The sequence below is a fragment of the Rousettus aegyptiacus genome, unplaced genomic scaffold, assembly GCF_014176215.1.
Source record: "Rousettus aegyptiacus isolate mRouAeg1 unplaced genomic scaffold, mRouAeg1.p scaffold_m13_p_10, whole genome shotgun sequence".
Classification (NCBI taxonomy): Eukaryota; Metazoa; Chordata; class Mammalia; order Chiroptera; family Pteropodidae; genus Rousettus; species Rousettus aegyptiacus.
The window spans coordinates 93,864,210-93,887,206 of record NW_023416285.1 but is presented as its reverse complement, the minus strand read 5'-3'; the positions used below and the strand labels follow the sequence as shown (position 1 = coordinate 93,887,206).

The 22,997-nt window shown below is 44.2% G+C and overlaps 1 protein-coding gene across 17 annotated transcripts in view; it reads left to right on the top strand.

The window, feature by feature from the left end:
* The window catches only part of CELF2 (CUGBP Elav-like family member 2), a 718,856-nt gene that overhangs the window by 414,230 nt on the left and 281,629 nt on the right, over window positions 1-22,997 (top strand). For 2 of the 17 annotated variants that reach the window (XM_036227109.1, XM_036227101.1), the window contains exon 1: window positions 20,947-21,180. The exons of 10 other annotated variants lie outside the window; for them this stretch is intronic. In XM_036227109.1, coding sequence (XP_036083002.1) covers window positions 21,128-21,180 — 53 coding nt within the window. In that variant the 5' untranslated portion in view covers window positions 20,947-21,127. Of the gene's footprint in view, window positions 1-20,946; window positions 21,666-22,997 lie in introns of those variants that run through there. 5 more of the 17 variants (XM_036227090.1, XM_036227118.1, XM_036227144.1 and 2 more) reach the window with 5 other exon arrangements.

The following is a 22,997-nucleotide window of genomic DNA, read 5'->3' as shown; positions in this document are numbered from 1 at the left end:
TTTTTGTTGAGCAGTAGTTTCTCTTCCCAAATTAGAGAGTTTTATCTTTCTAGATGTGGCTGTTTCTTTAAAAGAAGCGGTGTCTTTTTCTCTTTTCCGTCCCGAGATGGTATCCATCTTATTTTACAAGAAATAGTATCTCGAAAGGCCTTCTTGGATTTTAGACTCTGGTGCGTCTCTGCTCGAACCGTGTCCTACACAGTCTGCGTTCTCTGCCGCCTCGGTCTCGTTCTCCGCTCAGCTCCTTCCGCTCAGCTGTGCTGGCCACCTTGCTGGCCTCAGAAGCCACCGACGTGATTCTGCCTCAAGAATCTGTGTTTGCTCTTCCCCCGACTAGAAGTTTTTCCTATGACTCATGGGCTCTGTTTTCTCTCTCTCTCCGTGTCTGTCTGTCTGTCTGTCTGTCTCTCTGTCTCTCTCTCTCTCTCACACACACACATCACTCCTTCAGAAGGGCCTTCACCAGCATTTATCCCTTAACCCGCCTCCATCCCCTCTCATTCTTTTCCCTCCTTTTCTCTTTCTATTTGTAATTCCACTACTCATTACCACTCATAGCATCACATATTAACTTGCGTATATTTACACATAGGTTTTCGTAGCAAAGATTGTCACAAAATCCTGAACCTTGGGTTAGTGGCGCATCGGGTCCCTCGTGCACTTGTGACACGTCAGCTGGATTTCTGGAGCTGGTGTAATTTAGGTGCCCAGTAAATACCATCGAATGGATGAATGTTTCCCACTTATTCTCATCCTTTCTTCCACTTTATTACATGGACTTGGATAAAGTCCCTGTAATCGAAGGTCTTTTCCCTTTAGGTGGTGTGGTTGTCGAAAGTCTGAAATTCGGGAATGAGGTCATGAGACGTTACCCACCTGTCAAAACGTTTATTGGCTTTTGCCACACACTTAGCAGTAGCCTACTGATGCTACATTTTGAGAGTACTAAAAATTAATAGCTAGAAGAAGTAGGGTGCATATAGTCTGATACAGTCAAGGTTGGAGACTCTGCACCTACAATAATTCGCACGAGTTAATAAGTACTTCACAGGTTAGCACCTATTTTTTTTTAAATACTGAGTTTCTATACCTGTTTTATAAATGACAAAAATTTATACACAGTGGTCCATTGTTCATGCATTATTTTCACCGCATTTTGAACAGTCGCTACTCCCCTTTCTAGGACTTTGCTAATTTTATTACATTGCGCACTAACCCTTTACCACTGAAATATTACAGAAATAAGAAGAAGAGCTAACGTTTTTGTGTTCTTTCTACGTGCCACGCATTGTCCAAGCTCTTTGCATGCATTTTCTCCTTTAATCCTCTCTACTCTATTAGGCAGGTCAAGCCGTAGTATTCTTATTTCAGAAATGAGAAAACAGACCTAGCAAGGCCACACAGTTACTCAGGCTCTAAACCTTAGTGTGCCACCTTGTAAGCCTCCGCGTCTCTCTGATTTTTAGACAGCCTCCTCTACTGCCTGAAAGCCCGGCAATCAATAATCCTGGCACCTGGAGTCACGTAGAAAGCGCAGGTGGAGGTGCAGGTTTTACGATGACCCAGAACCTGCCAGATACATGCCCCTCATGCTAGATTTCTAAAATGACAGGAGCAAACCAGCTTCCAGACTACCTTGGGAAATGAATCGTAAGCCACTTACAGACATTTCTGAACCTGGCTGTCTTGGGGCCACAGTTGAGGTTAATCAAGCATCTTCTGGGTCCCGTGGAAAAGGGTTGGGAGAAGAGAGCCCAGCCCCTGCAGGCTAGCAGCTCAAGAGGAAGGAGGCAAGGCTGGAGCAAACAGGAAGGAGGTCCGGGAAGGAGGTGCTCATCCACCAGAGGATGTTAAGAACATCCAACTCCTCCTTATTGCCTTGTGCTTTCGGCTTTGGTCGGAAGGAAGAAGTTGGTTCCATCTCCAGCCTATATTCATTTTATGACCTGAGGCTTATTCGTTCAAGCAACTTGAGTGGCGCATTTTCCCACAGCTGTTTTAAAGCTAATCAAAGTGCACTCGCCGGTTTTCCCATTCTTGTTCTTAACTACCTCAAATCTTTAATTTCTAAAATGATTCTGTTTTCGAACTTATTTTTATTTCTTATGGTCTACTAGAGCTTTTCTCGATTTTTTTTTTTTCATATTTTAACTTGTGTGGGAATACTGTGCTTGTAGATTTATTCATTTAAATTGTCGGGAAGTGTGTCATCGGGATTATATGCTCCAGAAGTCCCTCACCCCAGCAGTTTTGCTGTATTAATGGGTTACTAACCCTTTACTGACTTCAAGGATGCATCTTAACCCAGGAGGTTCACTGAGGTACTAACTTTTTAAAGTGTTTTAAGCCCCTTTATACATTTTTTTTTTTTAGTTTTTAGTTTTTCAGAAGGTAGATTCAGACACATAGGCTTGTATAAATGAAAATATAAAATAAAATTACTTTAAACATTTTTACTTAAATTCCATGCATTTCCACACAGCAACGTGTGCATACTTTCTAGTAAATTAAAGGAAAGGTGTTTGGAGGATGGTATTCAGCTAAGTAACCTGTGCCTAAGTTGTTGACAGATCAGCATTTACTTGGTGACTTGATTAAGGACTGTTAACAAAAAAAAAAAAAATTAAATTAGCTTGAAGAACCAAAGAGCAAACACATATATAGTATGGTTCTTCTACTGGACCCAGCAGCTTAATCTCCAATTTTTATCAAGTTGCCTGTAAAGGCCTGCATTGTGGCAGGGACTATAGAGATACATTTTTTTTTTTAATGTAGATTCTTATTCTTGCCCTCAAGGACTTAAGAATCAGCATTTCAATTTGCACATATCTCTGAGTGCAGTTACCGAACTATTAGAACTATTACGTTAAGAGCAGAAACTCACCGCTGTGAGTTTGCAGGTTTTCTGAAGGGCCCCTGGGCACAGTAACAATTGACAGGGAATGAGGACACTTATGAGGTGTCTGTGTGACAGGTTCTTGACATCCGTTCCACTTGTTTTCTTATCTTTGCAACATTGATGGAAGGTGAGCTTTATCCCCACTTTACAGATGAGAAAAGAGGTTCGGAGAAGAAACTTCGTCAAGGAAACAGAGACAGTCGTTGCGTCAGAACTTGACTCCAAGCTCTAACTTAACCCACACCCCCTTCTTTCCCGTTCACGTCACGCTCAATCACAAAACATAAAATTAAACAGACACTTGATCGCTTTCTAATGTGATCGATGCAGGCGGCCAAATAGAATAATTAAGAATCTAAAATAGGTGTTTGGCTCTGACAGTGTGGCTTCTTTAACTCTCTACAGTTACAAGCTAAATGGGTGATTGTGAAGTCTCTAAGTTACTTCCGGTTCTGTGGACGGAAGCCTGGTGCCGTTTCATTCTGATTCTAATTATATTTAATTTTACATTCATAATAGCTCCTTGTCTAGCTGGTGTCCTAAAGGACAGCAAGCGTTTTGAGGTTTCAGTTGTGCTTAGAGCAGGACAGGTGTGTCCCCCTCTAAAGAAAACCCAGTCAGGAGAGGCAGGCTCACAGACAAAGACACGAGGAAATAAACAACTCTTCTCTCTTAAAGGGCTTCACCACGCATTTCATTTAATTAATAAACTCCCCTAGTATGTACACTTTTTTTTTTGGAAATATACATTTATTTCAAATCTTCTAAAACTTTGGGAGGAAACGTAATAATGTGTTGCCTACACTCCTGTTCTAACTTCTGAAGAAGAATTTCGAGTGGGAATTAGATAAAATTTATTCTACATATATTATACATGAAGATGTTTAAACTGTAATTGTGTGCAATTTGAAGGAAATGTTCTTTCACTGAAATGAAGATTGACCTGCTCAGGAATATTAAAATGTACAGGGGTTCACACTTTTGTGATAATATTTTATCATTTAAAAACCTTATTCTTAATAAACCCCCACATTACATTCCAGTAAAGTGGTTTCATTTTCTTTAACAACCATTAATAGCTATTAGAGGTAGAAAAAAAAAATACTAATAAGGCTTTATATAGATCATTAAAGTACACTTAAGTAATTTAAAATTGACAATTAAATCAGCATGGCAGTGCATTATCATAAGTTTGATAGCTCGGCCTTTTTTTAAAGTACCGAGAAGAAAGGGCTCCTTTGTGAGACGCGGCACTGCGGACTATTCTTGCATTTTAATTGATCCCAAAACACATTGTCTCTGTGCGTGTGCTTGGTAATCATCTTCTACAGATTTCCTTTTGTGAGGACTCCGATGCTGTTTGTTGGACTCTGGTTCGTGGTAGAAACGGTGTCCCTGGTGAGAGTTGGAATGGCCAGCAGCCACCTTGGAACTTTCCTCCTTGTCCTTGTCATCGTATATAAAAGAAAGAACTGGAGCTGTCCACTTTGAAAGCCTCTATTCTTCCTTCTCTCTTTCCGTCTCCTCTTCCTTCCTCTCTCTAAAGAAGGGTGAATGTGTACCAAGGAGGCTGTGTCTCAGTGTTACCATGGCAACGGCCACACTGCTGGGGGGTGGGGGCGGTCCATCCCGGGCAGCCAATGGGCATTGACCTCATCCTGTCAAGCTTTGTAGGAAGTATGGAGTCTGTGTGTGTGTCAAAGTCGGACTCTGAGAAATTTGTAGACTCACCACAGAAATTCTAGTTAAAATAGTTTCTATTTTGAGATGAAAATCAGAAACTTAACTCCATTTGAGAGGGAGCTCTAATCACCCATATAGTTTGTACAAGGTGAACGTGTAACAGTTTCATAGATAATTGATTAATTCGTGCTTTTCATTATTTCCTTACACCGCACAATAGTGATGGAGCTATCCATTTAGTGCATATCTAAAAAACACAGACTATGTTCTCTGTGTTTCACGCTATGAGAACAAAAAATTAAAAAGATTAATTTCTGCATCATTTGCTACACTCTGAGATAGGTCAAGGTACCAGTAGAGCTTTTCCCCTCTAATATCTATGAAACATGTTTTTAATAGGGACATAGTCAAGTTTCAGGTGAGTCTGATGTAAGGATTTATCTGCTTTATTACATCTTTCTGCAACTATTTAATTTATAGCTTTTATGGGGTTTCCTGTGAGATGAATGCATCACATTAAAGGTGAAAAGGGTGACAGATGACTTTTAAGTAGTTTTTAAAAGATTTAAATTAGTTAGGTATCGATACCCGATTAGTAGAAATTAAAATTTTGATTTAACCAGGAGGGAGAAAAGAGTCTCACCTAGTCAGAGTGAGTATCTTAACGCTGTAGTATATGGTTCCGTGCACGTGACAGCTACTCAGTGATTTAAAAAAAAGAAAAAAATTGAATTAATGAGTTCAACGGGTTCAGAGCACACTTAAAGTGTGACAGGTAATTCAACAGGTCCCACCGTGCCTACATCACCACAGAGGCCAGACTCGCTGGGAGAAATGTGCGAAGTAAATGTTAGCGGTCAAATCACATGGCCGTGCATTCCCGCTGCCACATATAATGGGCGATATGAGAGTATAATAGGAGGGACACAGCACTCGGAGAAGACCCCCCCGCTCTGAGGACTTTCAGTGGTGGCAGGAAACCCTCTCTTGAAACCACAGAGTTGATGAGAACGTTAGGACAATGCTGAAGAAGCGTGTAAACTGTGTGCTTTATGGGAAGAGATTCACAGTCACTGAGAGATTTTCTGAAGGTCAGCCATGGACAGACTTCTTGGCAGAGGTGATCTTCAGTGTTCAAATTCCGCCAACTCAGTTTGATTCTACTACTTGAAATGTGTTTCAAGGTATTAACGACAGAAATTAAGATTGGCAAGGCTATAGAGACTCTTGACTGAAAAAATCAGCCCCAACGTGGCTGCCAACTTTGAAATATCTGGTCAGTCAGTAGTGAAAACATTATAAGCGATCTTTAGAGATATTTATTTCCCATTTCTGGTAGAGCACTAAAACCTCACTAATTCAAAACAGCCTCTCTTAAATTCAGAGGTCTTCCCAAATATAAACTATTTTTGTAAATATTATAATAAACGGAGGCAAACATGTACTACTTAGTTGAACGAAGTGTGTTATGTGTCAGAGCAGGGCTATATCAAATGTGTTTCCTAAACTTTAAAATACCAAGTTACATCATTTGCTCTTTAACATTTTACTCAAAAAGAATTACATATTCTTTGTGATTTCTAGTTAAGATGTTCTGGCTTATGGCCCCTTCATGTCACTCAAAGATCAAGTATAAGAAAAGAATCATTCTTCACAACCATTTATGGTTTGTGCCAAGAATAAAGAGATGTTTTTTGTTGTGGAAAATATGTTAATAGAATACATCACCTCAGGAGGTCAATAAGAAAAACAAAATGATCTCAATAGATACATAATAAAATCAAACCCTTATTCCTAACAGAGGGAAACAAAAACTCTTAGCAAACCAGGAATACGGAGGAACTTTTAACACAATAAAAGACAGCTATCGTAAACTAGCCTTCGGATGGGAGGTGAGCAAGGGTGCAAATTGTCATCATCATTAAATTATGTTCTGGAAGCTCTGGTCAAAGCAGAAAGATAGGGAACTGAAATAACAAATATGCTAATTAGAAGCATGAAGATAAAAAAGTTTCATTTACACATGCTATAAACATAAAAAAAAAAAACAAAACAAGATAATCAGCTAAAAATCTCAAGGATTTAAGGAGAATATAATAAAGATAGTTTAACTCAATATTTTAAATCAATAGTAACAGATGTGGAAACTATTTGAAGAAAACTTTTAAGTCCTCCCAAAGAGAAAGAAATTAAGATTTTAGTAAATTTAGAGTTAAGCCATGTTTCCAGATGGAAAGGGCAAGTAATATAAAGATGTCAAATTCCCCCCAAATAAATCTAAGTGTTCCATTTAAATACCAGTCAAAATCTCAGCAAAAAAAAATTTGTGAATGGACAAGCTTATTCTAAACTATAACTTGAATTACCCTTTGCAAGGAGAGAGTAATGATTAGGGTAACTTGCCTTGCCAGTTGTTATAAAACACAGCTACTAAGTTTTTCTACTTAAAACAATGAGGTGCCAATGTAAGAAATGCCAGAGAGATTTAGTAGCATTGAATCTAATACATTAACAGACACATCCTATCCCCACAACCATGGGAGAAGAGTGAATTATGGAATAAATTAACACTGGTAAAACTATTTGTGAAAGAGGGAAATCTCAAGTTGTAGTTTCCTCTTCAGAATAATCCTAGATGAATCAAATAGTAAAAATAAAAACCATCAAAATACAAAGGTAAAGATGAATCTAGTTTCCGAGTGGGCAAGTCCTTTCATGTAAAAAATAAAATGATAAGGGAAATAGTTGAAATATTTAGTGGTATAAAATTCTTTAAATTTAATACCAGAATATTTTTAAAAATTAAAAGTAAATGACGATCTTGGAAAAATTTATAAATTTATTTTTCTAAGCATTAAGATAAATATATATAAAAGGGCCTACAGCTCAATTCAGAAATCACCAGCGTAGGAGTAAGGTACATGAATTAGCCATTCATATAAAACCAATGGCAGTAACGTTGGGGAAAATGTTTGTCTTCACTGGGAAGAAGCGCAGATGGAGGAGGAGTGAGGTTACGGGTTTCACTCTTCGCACTTGCAGTTTTAAAGCTGAGAAGGAGCCGGCGCGTTCGCGAGAACGGCAGGCCTGTGCATGCTGCTGTCCTGTGGGGTGGCGCCCGGCCTGGCCAGCATGCCACCAGGCCGTCCAGCGATAACCGTCGCGCTCTCCTCTCAGGAGAAAACCAGAAATGCCCCCCATGTTCACGTTTCATAATTTTCATCTCGATGTTACATATAATAGTAAACACGTAGCGATACTGGTAATATCTAATCTTAGGACGTGGCTAAGTAAATTATGGGCCATCAGGAAAATGAAACTTTTTTTAGAACATCATTACTTATAGTAGAAAATGTCGTTTAAAAAAAGGACTAAAAACTATGTGATCAATACAATCCCAATTTTATATAAAAAATGAAGTGCATGCATTGAAAATGACCAAAAGGAAATGTATCAAAAGTTTAACAATTATTTTTTCTAGTCAGATTTAGGTGGTAATTTTTCTTTATAGTTATTGATATTTCCCAGTATTAATATTGTGAATGCAAATTGCTTTTATAATCATTAAACACACTACATGTTATTTTTGGAGGAATCACAATATATGTCCCAATTACCACTAAATCTAAATGGCATCTAAATTAGGGACATTTTAATAGTAAACTTTTAATAGTATAATATTATATACTTGGTGGGAATTTATTATGTATTGATAAGTTTCATTTATAGCATGATGCTAAATACCGGCTAAAAAGGCAGTTATTTTTCAGAGATATTTGAATAAATGATTGTTACAAAACAAGTCTTATGTCAGCCTGAAACAGCCCAGAAGTAGGATTCAGTAAAGTTTTCACAAACACCCCAACGAACGCTCGTTTCTACATGTGTCAGTATAGTTCGGGAACCAAGTGGGGTGGATCGTGTTCCCGGTGTCTTCGTGCACCCCGGATGGCTTTGCACAGCTCCGGCCAGCCAGCCTGCGTTTATAGATGCCTGGGAAATGCTTTTCTCTTCTAAAAAATGGGCACAAACAGGTGTTTACAGCATCTTTTTGAGTTGAGTGTGTGTATGTGTATTGTGTTGTGTGTGTATATGCGTGTGTTTTCCTTTAAAGTCCAGAGCTTAGGCATGGAGAGCATGAGTTTCGCGGGTGTAACTTTCAGATGCACAAAACAGCAGCTTTAGTCTCGTGTTATGCTCGGCACCAAACAGCATGCAAACTGCCTCTTTGTTCTCCAAAACACAGTGGAACGTGTGGGCCCGTGGTGCTGGACGTGCGTGCGTGCACGTGTGTGTGTGTGTGTGTGTGTGTGTGTGTGTGTGTGTACGTGTCGTTCAGCGTAAGGAAAAGGTGTGCGAGTTCACCGCAGACACTGGGACATCTGGCCTCCTCCAAGCTGCGTCTCATGCGGAGCGATTCCAGTGACGGGCCGGGACACGTGCTCTGAGCGAACGCCACAGTGGTCGCCATCAGGAGGGCTGCTGCCTTGGACACCCGCTCCCATCGCCCAAGGGTGCTTGCCCAGGCTGCGTAGGCCTTGGGTGACTGGGCCGGGAGCCTCAGAGATGGCGTCACACTAGCCTTTCAGCAAAAAACCAAATCGATCAATGGGTCGAGGCGGCCGTAACCCGACCACTTCAGATGAGGTGATTACGCAGAGCCAGGGTCACCTGGTGGGAGAACAGGGAAGTTGTGCTTCCCAGTAATTTTGATATCTTGTTTTGTGTTTTGTTTTGTTTTGTTTGTTTTTCTGGAGGAGGTTCAGGCTCTTCATCTTTTGTCAATTTCCCTAAAATTATACGTGGCTACAGACAGACTGCAGCTTTTATTTCCAGCTGCCCTAAGGACTCGTGGGAGTTCAGAGCACAAAAACTCTTCAAAGATTACTTGAGTCACACAGAACCTTTGTGGCCCTTTTGAACATTCGATCATCTGAAAATAATAGGCAGGTAGCTTTTTATGACTGCGCACAAACCACGCTGTGTTTGCACTCGCTTCCAGACTCACTTCCCCTTTTCCGTCCTGTGCACCTCACACACTTTGCACCATGCCTCTCGCCATGTGGTTCTCTGATCATCGGCCATTTGTTATCCTAGTACGCAAAAACGTTTATTGAGCACCTGCTATGCATCAGGCATCTGAGTAGACATCGGAGAAATGGAAATCATCATCATGGTCCCTCGTGTTGTGGAGCCAACACTCTTAATTGCGGCACAGAAAAGAAAAGTAATTTACTAGTCACTCGCTGCAATAAGGCTGCATGCTAATGACTCCAGCGTACAGTGGCTTACGACATGCACATTTATTCTTACACGTGCGAGCCTGCAGATCAACCGTTTTTCGGCAAGTCTAGGTTGCGAGGCCCTCTGTCAGGCTGTGAGTCAGTTGTGCTTGGCTCCAGACCATGGGTGGAACTCCGATCCTCTCCATGTGTGTAGCTCTGAGTCCCAGGTGGAAGAGGCAACAGGTGCCCTGGGGCATGCTTTTCTCATGCCAGGGAGGTCAAAGACCCAAACTAAACCACACAAGCGCATTTAATATGATGCCTGCAAACTTTTTAATAGCTGAAGCAAGTCACATTGTCAAGCGCAATGTCAGTAGAGTGGGCAAATGTATTCCACCCACACTGGTGCACTACAAGTTCACATGATGGAGGAGGGCACGGAGAATTAGCAAGGTAATCTACTCCACCGCACCATTTATGACAACAGAGCATGATAAATAGTCCAAGAGAAGGAGATGTAAGGTTTTAAGAAAGTACAGAGAAATATCTCAGAGCGGGAATATATAAGACAAGGTTCAACCAGAGAAGCAGAGCCCATAGGCTAGATAGATGGATGATGGGTGGATGGACAGGAGGTAGATGGATAGATGATAGACAGGTAGGTAGGTAGGTAGGTAGGTACAGGGACTTTACTTTATACAGCTGTGGCAGGGGGTTAGCAAAGCTCTGTAAAGGCTTTCTTCTCTACATCTGATGCTAGCAGTTGACATCCACAGGCTGGTCAAGAACAGAAGATGGATGTAAAGTGGGAGAGATTGTGAATGGATTCTAGGAAATGTATTTCACCGTAGCCAAGCTGACGCATTACAGAGCCGTCAGAAAGGAAATTAATTGCACCGCTGGAAAGAGTAAATCGAGAAGTGTGTTCACGGAAGGTGATATTCGAACTGAATCTTTAAGGGTGAGCAGGTGTCACTAGGCAAGAGGAAAGACAGTTTAGGCGGGCACAAGGCTCAGGAGTGTGGAAGACCTTGCCGTGGAAGCCCATTGGCCAGAGCCACCAGGAACACACCCCAAGTCAAAGCTGGGTTTGTCCTATTTGCTGCGGCAAAGGAGCACACACAGCGAGGGTATGACGGGGCACCTTAGGCAAAAGAAGTGGGAAGGCGCGTAATAGAGAAATCGGGCGTGTGTGCCTGCCAAGGGGGGTTAGGAAGTGTGAGTCGGTTCTCGTTGGGTGTAGGAAGCATCGGGTATTGTTAGGGACTGAACTGTGTGTCTCCCTTACACACACACAAATGCATGTATTGAAGTCCTAACCCCCAGGATCTCATAATGTGACTGTATTCGAAGATGAGACTTTAAGGAGGTAATTAAGATTAATGAGGTCACAAGAGTTGGATCCAATAGGACTGGGTGTCCTTTAAGAGGAGAGAGAGGCACCAGGGATTTGTGTGCACAGAGGAAAGGCCATTTGGGGACAGAGGGAAGGTGCGAGCCAAGGAGAGAGGCCTCAGGAGAAACTCACCCTGCCGACATCTTGATCTTGAACTTACAGTCTCCAGAGTTGTGAGCAAATAGATTTTCTTTCGCTTCGGATCCCCAGTCTGCGGCATTTTGTTCTATCAGTTTGAACCTGCCAATAAGGCATCTTGATCGTTTTTATCTGGAGATTAGGGAGGTTAAACGAGCAGTTGGAAGAAGGGGCTATTTCATTATTTTTGTAGTCGTGACGTCTTTCTCTGGTTCTGCGGTGGTCTCAGAGTCCGATTCTGTTTATGTTCTGTAAGAGTCGTGTGTGTTGAACTGGAGACACCGTGGCCCGCCTGTCAGCTGCCAGCCGCCGAACCTGCTTCTCGCCCTCTCATTGGCATATTCGGAGAGGATTCTCATTTACCGACCCAGAAATTGTCCTGAATCCCGATTGCGTATCACGTCGAATCCATATTCTTTTGCTCAATTTACAAGGTTCACAGTCAGGCCTCACTCTTCCTAGTTTCTTTTATTTTCTCACATTTGTCAATGCTTGTGCTGTTTCTAGTCAGACTTTTTCTTTTCACTGTCTCCCGCATAAACCATCCTCAGGCTGGTTGGTCTCCCCTGCTTTGGGTACCCTCTCACCTACCTTCCCCAAACCCCCCCAAATGCAGGCTCACTCCTCCGGATCCCCTCAGGTCTTCCTCCTCCAGGAAAGGCTCCCAGATTCCTCCAGCCAGCTCTTAGCATCCCTCCCTCCTCGGAACTCCCATGGCTCCTGAAATATCATGGCAGTGAACACCGCATTGTGGTTCCTAGTCTCATGGGGGCGAGTTCTGTCTTTCTAACATAACCGAACGTTCAGCAGGGGCCATGACTAGTACCTGTTTTGAATTCAATGTTAGATAACAAACATTATAGTCCCTCCAAAAAATGTGGTCGATTTGTTTTATTACAGTTAAAAAAAACAAAAAACAAAAAAACCCCAGCTGGATCCATATTCTGAGATCTTTGTGTTTCCTTTGCTGCTGGGGTAATATCCTCGACTTATTCATGTATGCAGCCAGCCAGAAAGTGTTTTGGAGACCTGTTTTCATGCTCAGCACTTGATGTTTGGGCGGAGTCCTGGAGGAGACGCAGAAATAAACGTGGCAGAGGCGGGGATCACCAGGAGAATTTTGCACAGGTAGGAAACGGCATGAACAAAAGCCCGGGCATGTGAGCCCTCGAAGAAGGCTCGTAGGCGATGACATGGCGTGCCAGGCGAGGACACCCAGGAGAGGAGCTTAGCGGCGCGGGCAGGTCTCGTCGCCCGTTCTGCGTGGCTTGTCCTCCGTCCCCGGGGTGCGGGGGAAGCCCTGCCGGGTCTCCAGCGGAAGGCCGCTGTGACCATGTTCCCACACCAGAGAGGTGGCTGTGCGGACGCGTGGAGCAGGGATCAGAGCCGGCAAGATGCCCGAAACCTCCCGAGCCTTCCCGCGCCTCGTTCCTGCAGCCCTGCTTTTGCATTTAGCATCTAAGCGGGTAATTCCCGAGATCACACACCGCGAGGTAGCTCGAAACGCGATGTGCACGTTTCTCCAGCGCAGCGTGAGCCCTTCGGCGATGTGTTCAGCCTCCTCTTTCATCGAAGCATCTTTCGTTGCCTCCTCCTCAACTTTCGATTTGCCCCGGGCTTCTGGTCTTGGTTTACTTCTCGTTTTGCCGGCGCTGTGCCCCTCCTGGCTGATCTCAGCCACCGCCTCTGCTCAGAAGACCTGCCTGAGGCACCTCGAGCTCCGGGTGTCCCCACTGGAATCACCCATCTCCCCCACCTACCCTGTTTTGCTGTGTGGTTTTGTGTTTTGTTTTGTTTTCTTTTTTGGTGTCCAGCTCAGCAGTTGCCATCGTTTGCCAAATCATGCAGGTTAGAAACATAAGAATCATTTTCAGCTCTTTTCTCCATTCTGCCTATTCAGTCACCCATGTGATGATTCGAGCACTAAAATATCTTTTTCGACCCCCCTTGCCTCGCCCCGCATGCTTACTGCCTAGACAGTGTGGGGTAATAGAGGGAGCTGAGCCTGACTCCCATCCCCTGCCACTTACCGCACTGTCATCCGGGCCTTTCTTCCTCGCCCAGGCCCTTAGGGTCCTCACTCGTATGACAATAATATGGATTGTAGGACAGTAATGTGGATTGTAGGACAATAATATGGATTGGCTGGCTTCATCTGATAATGGAGCATGTTACTCTTACATGGAGTGTCTCCAACAAGGCCAGCAAGTCGGCCTAAAGTAGAAGAACCCACCTCCCAGGCCACGTTATAGCTCACCAGACTCCCCACTGCCTCGCTCATCGAGACTTTTCTTTATTCCCAGTACTCAGAGTTCTCTCTCTAGAGCTGCTTTAGAATCTCTCGTGGTCCCTGTTGCCGGTGTTGAGTGTGGAGTCCCATGTCCTTTCTGCCGCATCTCCAGCACCCTTTGGCCTCTAGCAACTTTCCCTTGGAAGATCATGTCCCAGTCATGTTCTTAGAGGCTTTCCTAACTATCTATACCCTAACTATGTGTGTGTATGTATGTAAGTATGTATGTATATGTGTGTGTATGTATACATACCTACATACATACAGGAATAGAGAATAGAGAAGTCAGGTAATGTTTAATGCCTAGCCCTGCGATGTAAAACGAAATCAAATTAGTGCACTTTTAAAAGTGAGGCTACATCTCCTTAGGAACTGACTTAAGGAAATGAGTGTGGCATTTCAGAGTGTCCACTGTTTTGTTTTGTTTTGTTTTGTTTTGTTTTGTTTTGTTTTTGATAGCAGGTAGAGAATGGAGTTAATAAAAGGATAACTTGCTGTAGGTGTCTGGGGACCCCTGTGAGGTGAGAGGGGAGTGAGTAGGACGTCCCTGGAAGACGGGCACTGTTAACTAAAGCAGGGGTCCCCAACCCCAGGCCGCAGACCGGTGCCTGTCCACCTGTCAGTGGACAGCAGGAGGTGAGTGGCAGGTGAGCCGGCGAAGCCTCATCTGTGTTCACAGCCGCTCCCCAGCGCCAGCATCACCACCTCAGCTCCGCCTCAGGTCAGCGGGCATTAGATTCTCGTAGGGGCGCCGGTCCCTGGGCCCACAAAGGCTGGGGATTCCAAAACCAAAGAGCTAGACACTCAGAGTAGATCTGCTCCTGAAAGCGAATGAAGCAAACATTAGACTGACTTCTGATTCTTGTCCCTTGCTCTTAAGGACACTTGGTTTTTCCAAGACATCACAAAAGTGCCCCTCCCACTCCCACTGCCCCTCATCCTAAAAGTTTTGTCTATTCATCTTGTCCTCGGGGCTCGATCCTACCTGCCTGCAGTTCGTCAACTCCCGCACTTCAGCATCATGGAAAACGAGGGGATATACCCGTTTATCACTTTACTTTCTATGCACCCGTATAAATGATGTTTTAGTGTTCAAAGAAAATTAAAACAACAAGCCGATCATTCCATCTCCACAAGTCTATAAAGGTTTTAAAGCCAAGAACAGGACCTTCCCGATCTTTCCGCCCCTCAGGCATCCCAGCCTAGTAACTGCTCACAGCTGAGTAACCTTTTCACCGATTGTGTCACGTGGCCATAAGGCCTGAGACAGGTCGCTTAACAAGGAGACGATTCTCAGAGAAAGCCAGCCATTGAACTCACGTTTATTAAGCATCTGCCATATGCCGCACGTTGTTCTAGAGTGGCGCTAAAATGGAGTTAGTTCCTGCTTTTGTGCAACTTAGTTTCAGATGCAGGAAAGACAATAAACAAGTGAATAATTAGGTAATGTAATTTCAGCAGTCGGTGTATACAGAAAGGCAGCATTCGAAGCACCTGCATATTCTCTACAAGCTGTGAACATGTCGTGGTTGTTTTAAAAGCGTCTTTCCCAGACCATCTGGGTTTCTCTTTCATCTCTGTCACGAGTCCCGTGAGTCTCCATCTTGGTCTCACATTCCTGTAAAAACGCGTCTACTCCAGCCATGTTCATCATTAAATCTGTGCTGTTGACGTCCTAGGATTCCCCAGGATCAAAAGCACTAAGAAAGAGGGGTCCCCAAGTGCACTGAGCTCTACGTGCCCATTGAGGATTCCTGGATAATAGCGAAATCACAGAATCTCTCCGACAGGGCAGTTAGGGCAGGCAGAAAGGTGGCTGTGTCCTGGGCATGTGTCTGCCTTAAAAATAGCAACAATAAACTTGGCCCATCTTCCATGCAAACAAACGTTAATGCCTAACTTATATATAGTCACCTGTGGCCTTCTCAAGATTTTCCATCTGCCCGAGGGTGGCCCTTGGCAAAACATTAGGCCAGAAATAACCGCTCCGTGGTGAACGTGGTACTTGCTAAATTGTAAGAGTTCACGGACCAAAGTTAGTCACTTGATCGACTAGGCAGTTTGTGGCGCTCCGACAGACCTTCTCCTGCCTCCACGGAAAGAGCCCTTCAGGGAGTCGGTTTCCATACCTCCTTTCCTCTATCGCAAGCCGTCATTCTCACTCTTTATAACAACACCTCTTAGGTTTGTCTAGTGCCTATTTTCAAGTAGCTCCTTGGAGTTCTAAGTACTTCATGGTTTATTATTTACAAATACTTATTGATAAAGATGACACTCTATGATGTTCAGGGGCTTTACAGTTACTCTTGCTAATTACTTGTCCGCACACCGCGGTTATCCCGTAAACGTCTCCATGTTGAAGACGAGTACGTTGTCCCACAGCCCGTGGGAGGAATGTCTGCTTGGAACTTAGGGCCCATGGGTTTGCTGCTGGGACGGTGGCCTCTGCTTCTGAAGTGTGACTTGGAGGCAGTTTCTGAGTGCTCCAGCTCATGTTACATAGAGCCTCAGATTACCATCAAACCCTTTCTTTCCCGATGCTGCTGAGGCTTTACTCCGAGCCAACTGTCAGTTTCAGGTTTCAGGCTGTGATTTGTGATGCCTGTGTCCTTTCGGCTTTGGAGGGTTTTCCCCTGGAGGCCAGGGGGCATGTGCAGTCTGGAAGAACAGGATTGCTCGGTGTTCCATGCATCCCAGCTCCGGTCAGGTGCGGCTCTGGGCTTGCCCTGCGTGCAGACTCCACCGCCGTGCCTCAGTTTGCCCATGAGACCCTTCCCCTGAGGCTGGCAAAGCGGGTCAGAGGAACTTTGTGTCTTCTGAGCACCTACTATGCATCACGCAGTGAGCGTGCTGGAAATTCACTTCTCGTAGACCTCGGTCATGGCGTCATATTTACTTCATGAAGTCTCCGTCTGTCCTTTCGTTAGTATGCGTCCTAACGAAGCCTGGCGGTCCTTGGTCTCTGCTGTGGTCCGAATGTTGGTGTCCCTGACAAAGCCACATGTTGAAATCCCGGTGCCCAGTGCGATGGCGTTAGGAGGTGAGGCCTTTGGGAGGTGATTACGTCATGAGGGTGGAGCCCTCATGAATGGGATTAGTGCCCTTATAAAGGGACCCCGCAGAGCTCCCTCACCTCTTCCACCGCGTGAGGTCACAGTGAGAAGGTGGAGGCTGCGAACCAGGAAGAGGGCCCTCATTAGAACATGACCACACTGCTGCCTTGATCTTGAACGTCCAGCCTCCAGAACTGTGAGCAACCAACGTCTCTTGTCTCTAAGCCAGCGAGTCTGTGGTGATCACTACAGCAGCCCAAATGGACTAAGACAGCATCTGAGTCTAACAGCTAAATAGACTTGGTGTCCTTGGCACCTCTGCAGTTCAAGGTGGTTCTTTTAGGATGGGCCGGCTAGATTTCTGTAGTGTCGCATCCGTCATCAGAGAAGGACTCTGTGCTTCCCGACCCTATGTCTCTGGCACTTTCCGTATCATACACTGCCATTGAAATGGTGCTTTCTGTTACCGTGGTGATGTGAAGACGAGACAGGCACAGAAGGCAGGAAAAAGTTGGAGTCGTTAAAGTTGCATTTAGAAATTTTGCTATTTCTTGTAGAGATTACCTATAACACATAAATGCACGTATAATTTACCTTTAAATTTTTTTTAGGAAGCTCAAATCTAGAAAGGTCCAGAAATTTGGCTAATTCTCAGCTCACCCTTATAGTCCCATAATGGAGTATTTTTCCAGTTTTTCCCTCACTGAGTTTGCATTACCAGCTAAACATTTAATTCATAGAGTTAAAAACATCTTTTTGCATATAGAGCACTTTCAGATAAATTTCTGTTCTTGTTATTTGCCAACTAGTGCTGTAATCCTTTTGAAAAATTTTCCCCTACAAACCAAAGTTAGTAATAACCAGGATTATTAAAAATTTACTGCTACTGTAGATAACCCTCCCCCCCCCCCAAATAATAACAGTTTGTCCCTCAAAGTGCTTAGTCTGTCTAGTTTCAATTCAGTCTTCATTTGAAATAAAGTTTTGAAAAGAAATCGATAAATTCTAGTAGCAAAACATAACCTTTTCATCCATTTTGCATTGATTTCCTGCGCATCCTCTGAGCTTGGTACGACCTCATTAGGGAAGCGTGAGGTTCGTTACACCAACCGCGGAGTCGCACTGCGGGGCCGTGGAAGAAGCTCGGGCCCAGGGGTTTTAGGCTGGGTTCCCACACTCCGTCATCCCTGTACCGTCTGCGGGCAAATCACTCCGTCTTTCCGACCTTGAGCTTTTCCAGCCGAGACGGTAACAGTACCAGCCCTGCCCGCCACACAGGGTTGATGTGGGGATTAGATGAGCTGCTAAATGTGAACAAGTCTTGAAATTTAAAACACGATGGCATGGAAGGAATTCTCAGTGCTGCCCGCTGTGCCAGCTGATTGAGTCGAATAAGAAGTGTTTTGTTTTGTTTTGTTTTGTTTCCTTCACATATTTGTTAAGGAAACTACATGAAGGAGTTTTTAAAATAAAATGCAGTTGATCCTTGAACAACGTGGAGGTTAAGGAGAACAGTCAATCCATTTGTAACTTTTGACTCCCCCAAAACTCATCTACTAATAGCCTACTGTTGACCAGAACTCTTACCAATAACATGGTCAAGGACCACATATTTTGTATGTTATATGTAGTATATACTGTCTCCTAACAATACATTAAGCTAGAGACGAGACAGTGTTAAAAAAATCATAAGGAAGAGAAAGTGCATTTACAGTACTGTATGTATTTACTGAAAAAATTTGCAGCAAATTTTTGCCTTTCTCTAAGTGAACATACACAGTTCAAGCCCCTATTGTACAAGAGCCCTCTCTCCAGAGTTCCAATAGTTAAAAATAAATCCGTTCCTTTATTTAACCAATATATATTAAGTACCAGCTAAGGGAAAGCCATTCTCTTACGTGGATTAAGAAGTCCGAAGACGAATCCAATGTGGATTTGGAATCAAAGACCTCCAGTACAATAAGTACATGTCAGAAATAACATACCTTCTTTCTGGGCATTTTGTAGCCACAGGGTCAGCCCAGACCGCTGGGGGTTGCAGGACCCTCAGTGCGTCCTCACAGTGGAGTTTGGACACGTACTGAAGCCTTGTCGCTAAAGCTTTCTCGCTGGTTAGGGCCCTCAACTAACAAGGAAGCGGAGGGGAAATCAGACCTTCAGGGGTTTGGTCCAGTTGCAGTTCCTAACTGCTGTGGACCCGTGATTCACTCCAGCATAGGGCCGGGCCACGCACTGCCGCGCTGGCTTCCAGGGCTAAGAATCTATTTGTGGATAAGCAAACTCAATATGGTTACATATTTAGTGTTTGCCTCGTATGTCAGGCCCAAGAGGAACTGGCCGGATGTATTAAGGGAAGGGATTGGTGTCTTTGCAGCAAATTTTTGCCTTTCTCTAACAGACAGAACTGGGGCCGATGGCAGCGAACCCATCCCACTCGGCATTAACGCCGCCGCCGACAGAACCCACGCGGTGTCCTCAGCGGCTCCTCGGGTGCTCTCAAACGTGTCAGCATTGGTCACCTCCCTTTCACTGCTGGGGGCAATAACGTGGCTGCAGAGAGGTGAGGTGGCCGCTGCCTCAGCGCCGCGCACAGGCCCCCGGGGCATGGCCGGACTCTCTGCGTCCAAGGTCTCCCTGCTTCTCAGCCTGTTTACGTGACGTTTATCTGGCTCCGCAAGAACGTCTTAGATTTCGTTCACTGTCTTTCTCTGGCAAGGTCACTCGTTTTTATATTTTCACCCCAGTAACTTTCATATGCCCACACGAAGGGAGGAAATGTAAACGTGTGTTTGTGTGAGAGACAGGAGTTTCGTGATTTGACCTTGGTCAAGCTATTCATCATGTTTTCTTATTGCCATCCAGAAATAGCGATGGTGACCGCTAGCAGTCACCGAGGCTTACTGTCCTCAGTCCAGCTGATAATCTAAGTAAGATGACTATGCAGTAGAGATTAAAGAACCTTCATCATCCTCCAGAATGTCCCCGTTTCCTGGGCTGTGGGTGAAGACGAAGTTCAGAGGTCAGATACAGCAGGAGAGTGGAGTATATTCCAGATCTTCAACGGGAAGGAAGTGAGCCGCGCCAGTATTTTTCCCCACCCCGCTGTTATTCCCGCCAATGCTCTAACTCCGGATCGTTGCCGAGGTGCACAGGGCCATGCAGATGGAGGGCGGGTGAGCCGCGTGGAGCCTGGGAGCGAGGAAACGTGTGTTCAGGGCGCCAGGCCCGCCGCCGGCCGCGCCCTGCGCACCCCTTCCAAGCTGCGCGCGCGCTGGGCTTCCTGTCAGCTCACACCTCCTGGAAGGGCGCCTTGGTCCGCGCTGCTGGACGACTGGCTATTCTGTCTGTAGCATCTCGTCTTTTCTGTGTGTGTTTAACTTGCTGTTTTACTTGGCCAATCCGCATGGAATTCTTCTAATTCCAATAAACAGAAGTACAATGTGTATTTTCCTGGCGAACTAAATGCTAAGCCCAGGGAGTATAAGGAAGTAGAGAAGCGGATTTTTCTTATTTTGGAAAAGAGCCCTAACTGGTCTTTTGAGGCCGGTGCTCCAGTGTCGTTTAGCACTTCAGTGTGGCCAGACGGGCTCTGTGTCACCTCCCTTCTTTAGATGCCCTGCTTCGGGTGGATTATGGCTCCAGTCCGCAGGAACCTTGGTGCGCCCAGAGTTAAAATACTTCCAAGTTCCCCTGCCTCTGTTCTCTGCATCCATGACCCAGGCTGGGGCTGCGGGTCTTGACCTTGTCACTCTTCCTGAGGACAAGAGGAGAGGAATCGATGAATCCAGCTGTGAATTCAATGTCCCAGAAAAGAGAAGCAAAAAATCCTTTCTAGTACCTCAACCATTTCCAAATATCCTCCAAGTCATCTGCAATGCTTGCCGATAGTTGACAGCAACAAGGAAATGTCAAATGAGTTTTGCTGTTAAACGTATAAGAGAAAGCTAAATGAGTTTCTTATTGTCCTTCCAGTTTCTTAAGATGGTACTTAGGAGAACTAACACCAGCCTGGCTTGAGTGAATGCAAGCAGGACCCCGTGGGCAGCACGGTGTATCAATGTATAAATACGCCTGGACAGCATAACCTGTCCACGAGGGTTACTTCTACTGACCGAATCTGCCCGAGCCCTTTTGAGCCACCATTCAAAATTTGAGTAGAGAAGGGGATGGGAGGAGGGGGGAGAGAGAGAAAGGGAAAGAGAGAGAGAGAGAGAGAGAGAGAGAGAGAGAGAGAGAGAGAGAGAGAGAGAGAGAGAGAGAGAGAAGGAGAGAAGGAGGGAGGGAGGGAGGGAGACAGGGAGGGAGGGAGGGAAGGAGGGGGAGAGAGGAAGGGAGGGGGGAGGTTGGGAGCGCGCACTAGTGAACAGCTACCCTGGCGTTGGTGTTTGAGCGCACTTCTGAACTGGCTTTGTTGAGACTATCAGTGTCACCCGTGTAGAAAGCATGCGCTGTCCCAAATCTGCTGTTACTATGAGAAATGAGGAGCTGCTTTTAAGGTATGTTGCGGCGGCCTTTGTTTTAATGTGTGCTTTTCTAGTTTCCAGAGCCGGCTGAGACAATCATCACGGTCTAAAGCAAGTAGCTTCCTGATCTTAGAAGAAGAAAAAGAAAACAAGGAATCCAGAGAGAGAGAGGGAGGGAGGGAGGGAAACAAAACCGAGACTGAGACTGGGAGAAAGAGCGAGCGAGAGACAGGGAAGGACCGCCGTGTGGAGTTCGGCTTGCACAGGCTGCCTTTGCAAAGCGGATCATGTTTTTGCTCGCCGCGATTTGCGAGTGGCCAGTGGCTCCTTTTAAAGGCTCCGAGTCTGGCTCTTGGTTTGTCTTTTCCTTTGCAATGTCTAAGCCTCTTTCATTATTATGCGCTCTGCGTGGAATAATCACCGAAAACGGAGCTAAGGAGACCCTATATTAGACTCGTGCTCCAAATACCGCTCTAATCTGGACTTAGCCTACCTAGATAGTCCTTCTGTGTTACCAGGTTTGGACCACTTTATCCTGTTTGCCAAAATGTGTACCTGTTTAGAGACCTCTGTTCATGCATGGCGCCCTGGGTCCCTGTGTATTGAAAGCAAATATTTGTTTCCTGCCTCTGTGTTAGGGTTCTGTCGTATACCTAGAATGAGCCACCACTGACCTTTTGGGAAGCAGAGGAAGAATTATGAGTGAATTGGCATCCTGCTTTGAAAAATGTAGTCTTTTGTTTATTTGCTAGCAGACATTGTAGCACTGAATACATCTTTGGGTCTGACAATGGGACGGGTTGAACAATGGAGCTGTCAAACTAGCTTAATGCATGTCTGCTTTTTTTTTTTCCTATTTTTTTTTCTTTCTCAACACCCTTTTTATCTGCTATAATCTTGTTTGTATAGACTATACAGAATGAAGAGCTTTTAGAACTGCTTGTTTGTGGTTTCGTGCTTTTAAAAAATTTAGTGCGTGTCGTTCATAGAGCTTTTTGCATTTTGCAGCTATATTGCTTGGATTAAGTTAGAGATTTATTGCTTACCTCTCCGTTAACTACAGAAAGAAATGTATTGATTGAGACTGCTTGTAATACCATTATCATTCTGGCAAATACCTTGTTATCAGACATGCCTCTACAGTATTTATGCTTGCGGATTTAAAATTTACCTATTTGGTGGGCTGAACGGAATGTAGCACGGAAGAGAAGTTAGGAATATTTCTGTGTTTAAGTAAATTATAATTTCTAGTCTCTACCTCCTCTTTTGGCTTCCAGGTAGATAAACAGTTTAGGAATTCAAGGACAAGTGAGAACTTTTGCCCTTATAATTTTGGCCAGAGACTATTAATATGTAGCCTTTTAAGTTGTTAAGCTAAAGGTATCTATGGAATGTATTGATTTTTGATATCTGGTTATCTGCTCATAAAATGTATTTCTATGCAAGGCAAACATTTCTCACATCTTCAAAAATCTTTCTTTTCATAACATAAGCAATGGCTTCTAAGCTGAAAACAGTGAGACTTCAAAAAGAGAAAATGGGAAAATCTCTTTCGAAGTTCTCAAATATTGAAACCATTTTTGTTCTCACACTAGCTATAAAAGGACTGACCTTATAATGTTAAATGGTAATTGGCGTGTAAATCATCACACCGAGGGTTGGTTTCTAGAAAGATTATATCTTTTTTAACATTCTAGTGTTTTGCTTTAATTAGCTGCCTGTGCCAGAGGAATATATTTGAAAAATATTAGTAAATTGATCGAGAAAGATTAAGGACCTAATTTTTAAAAACGGAAGGGGAATCCTGTTAAAGGAAAAAATGTTGAATAATGTTTAGTTACAAACATTTC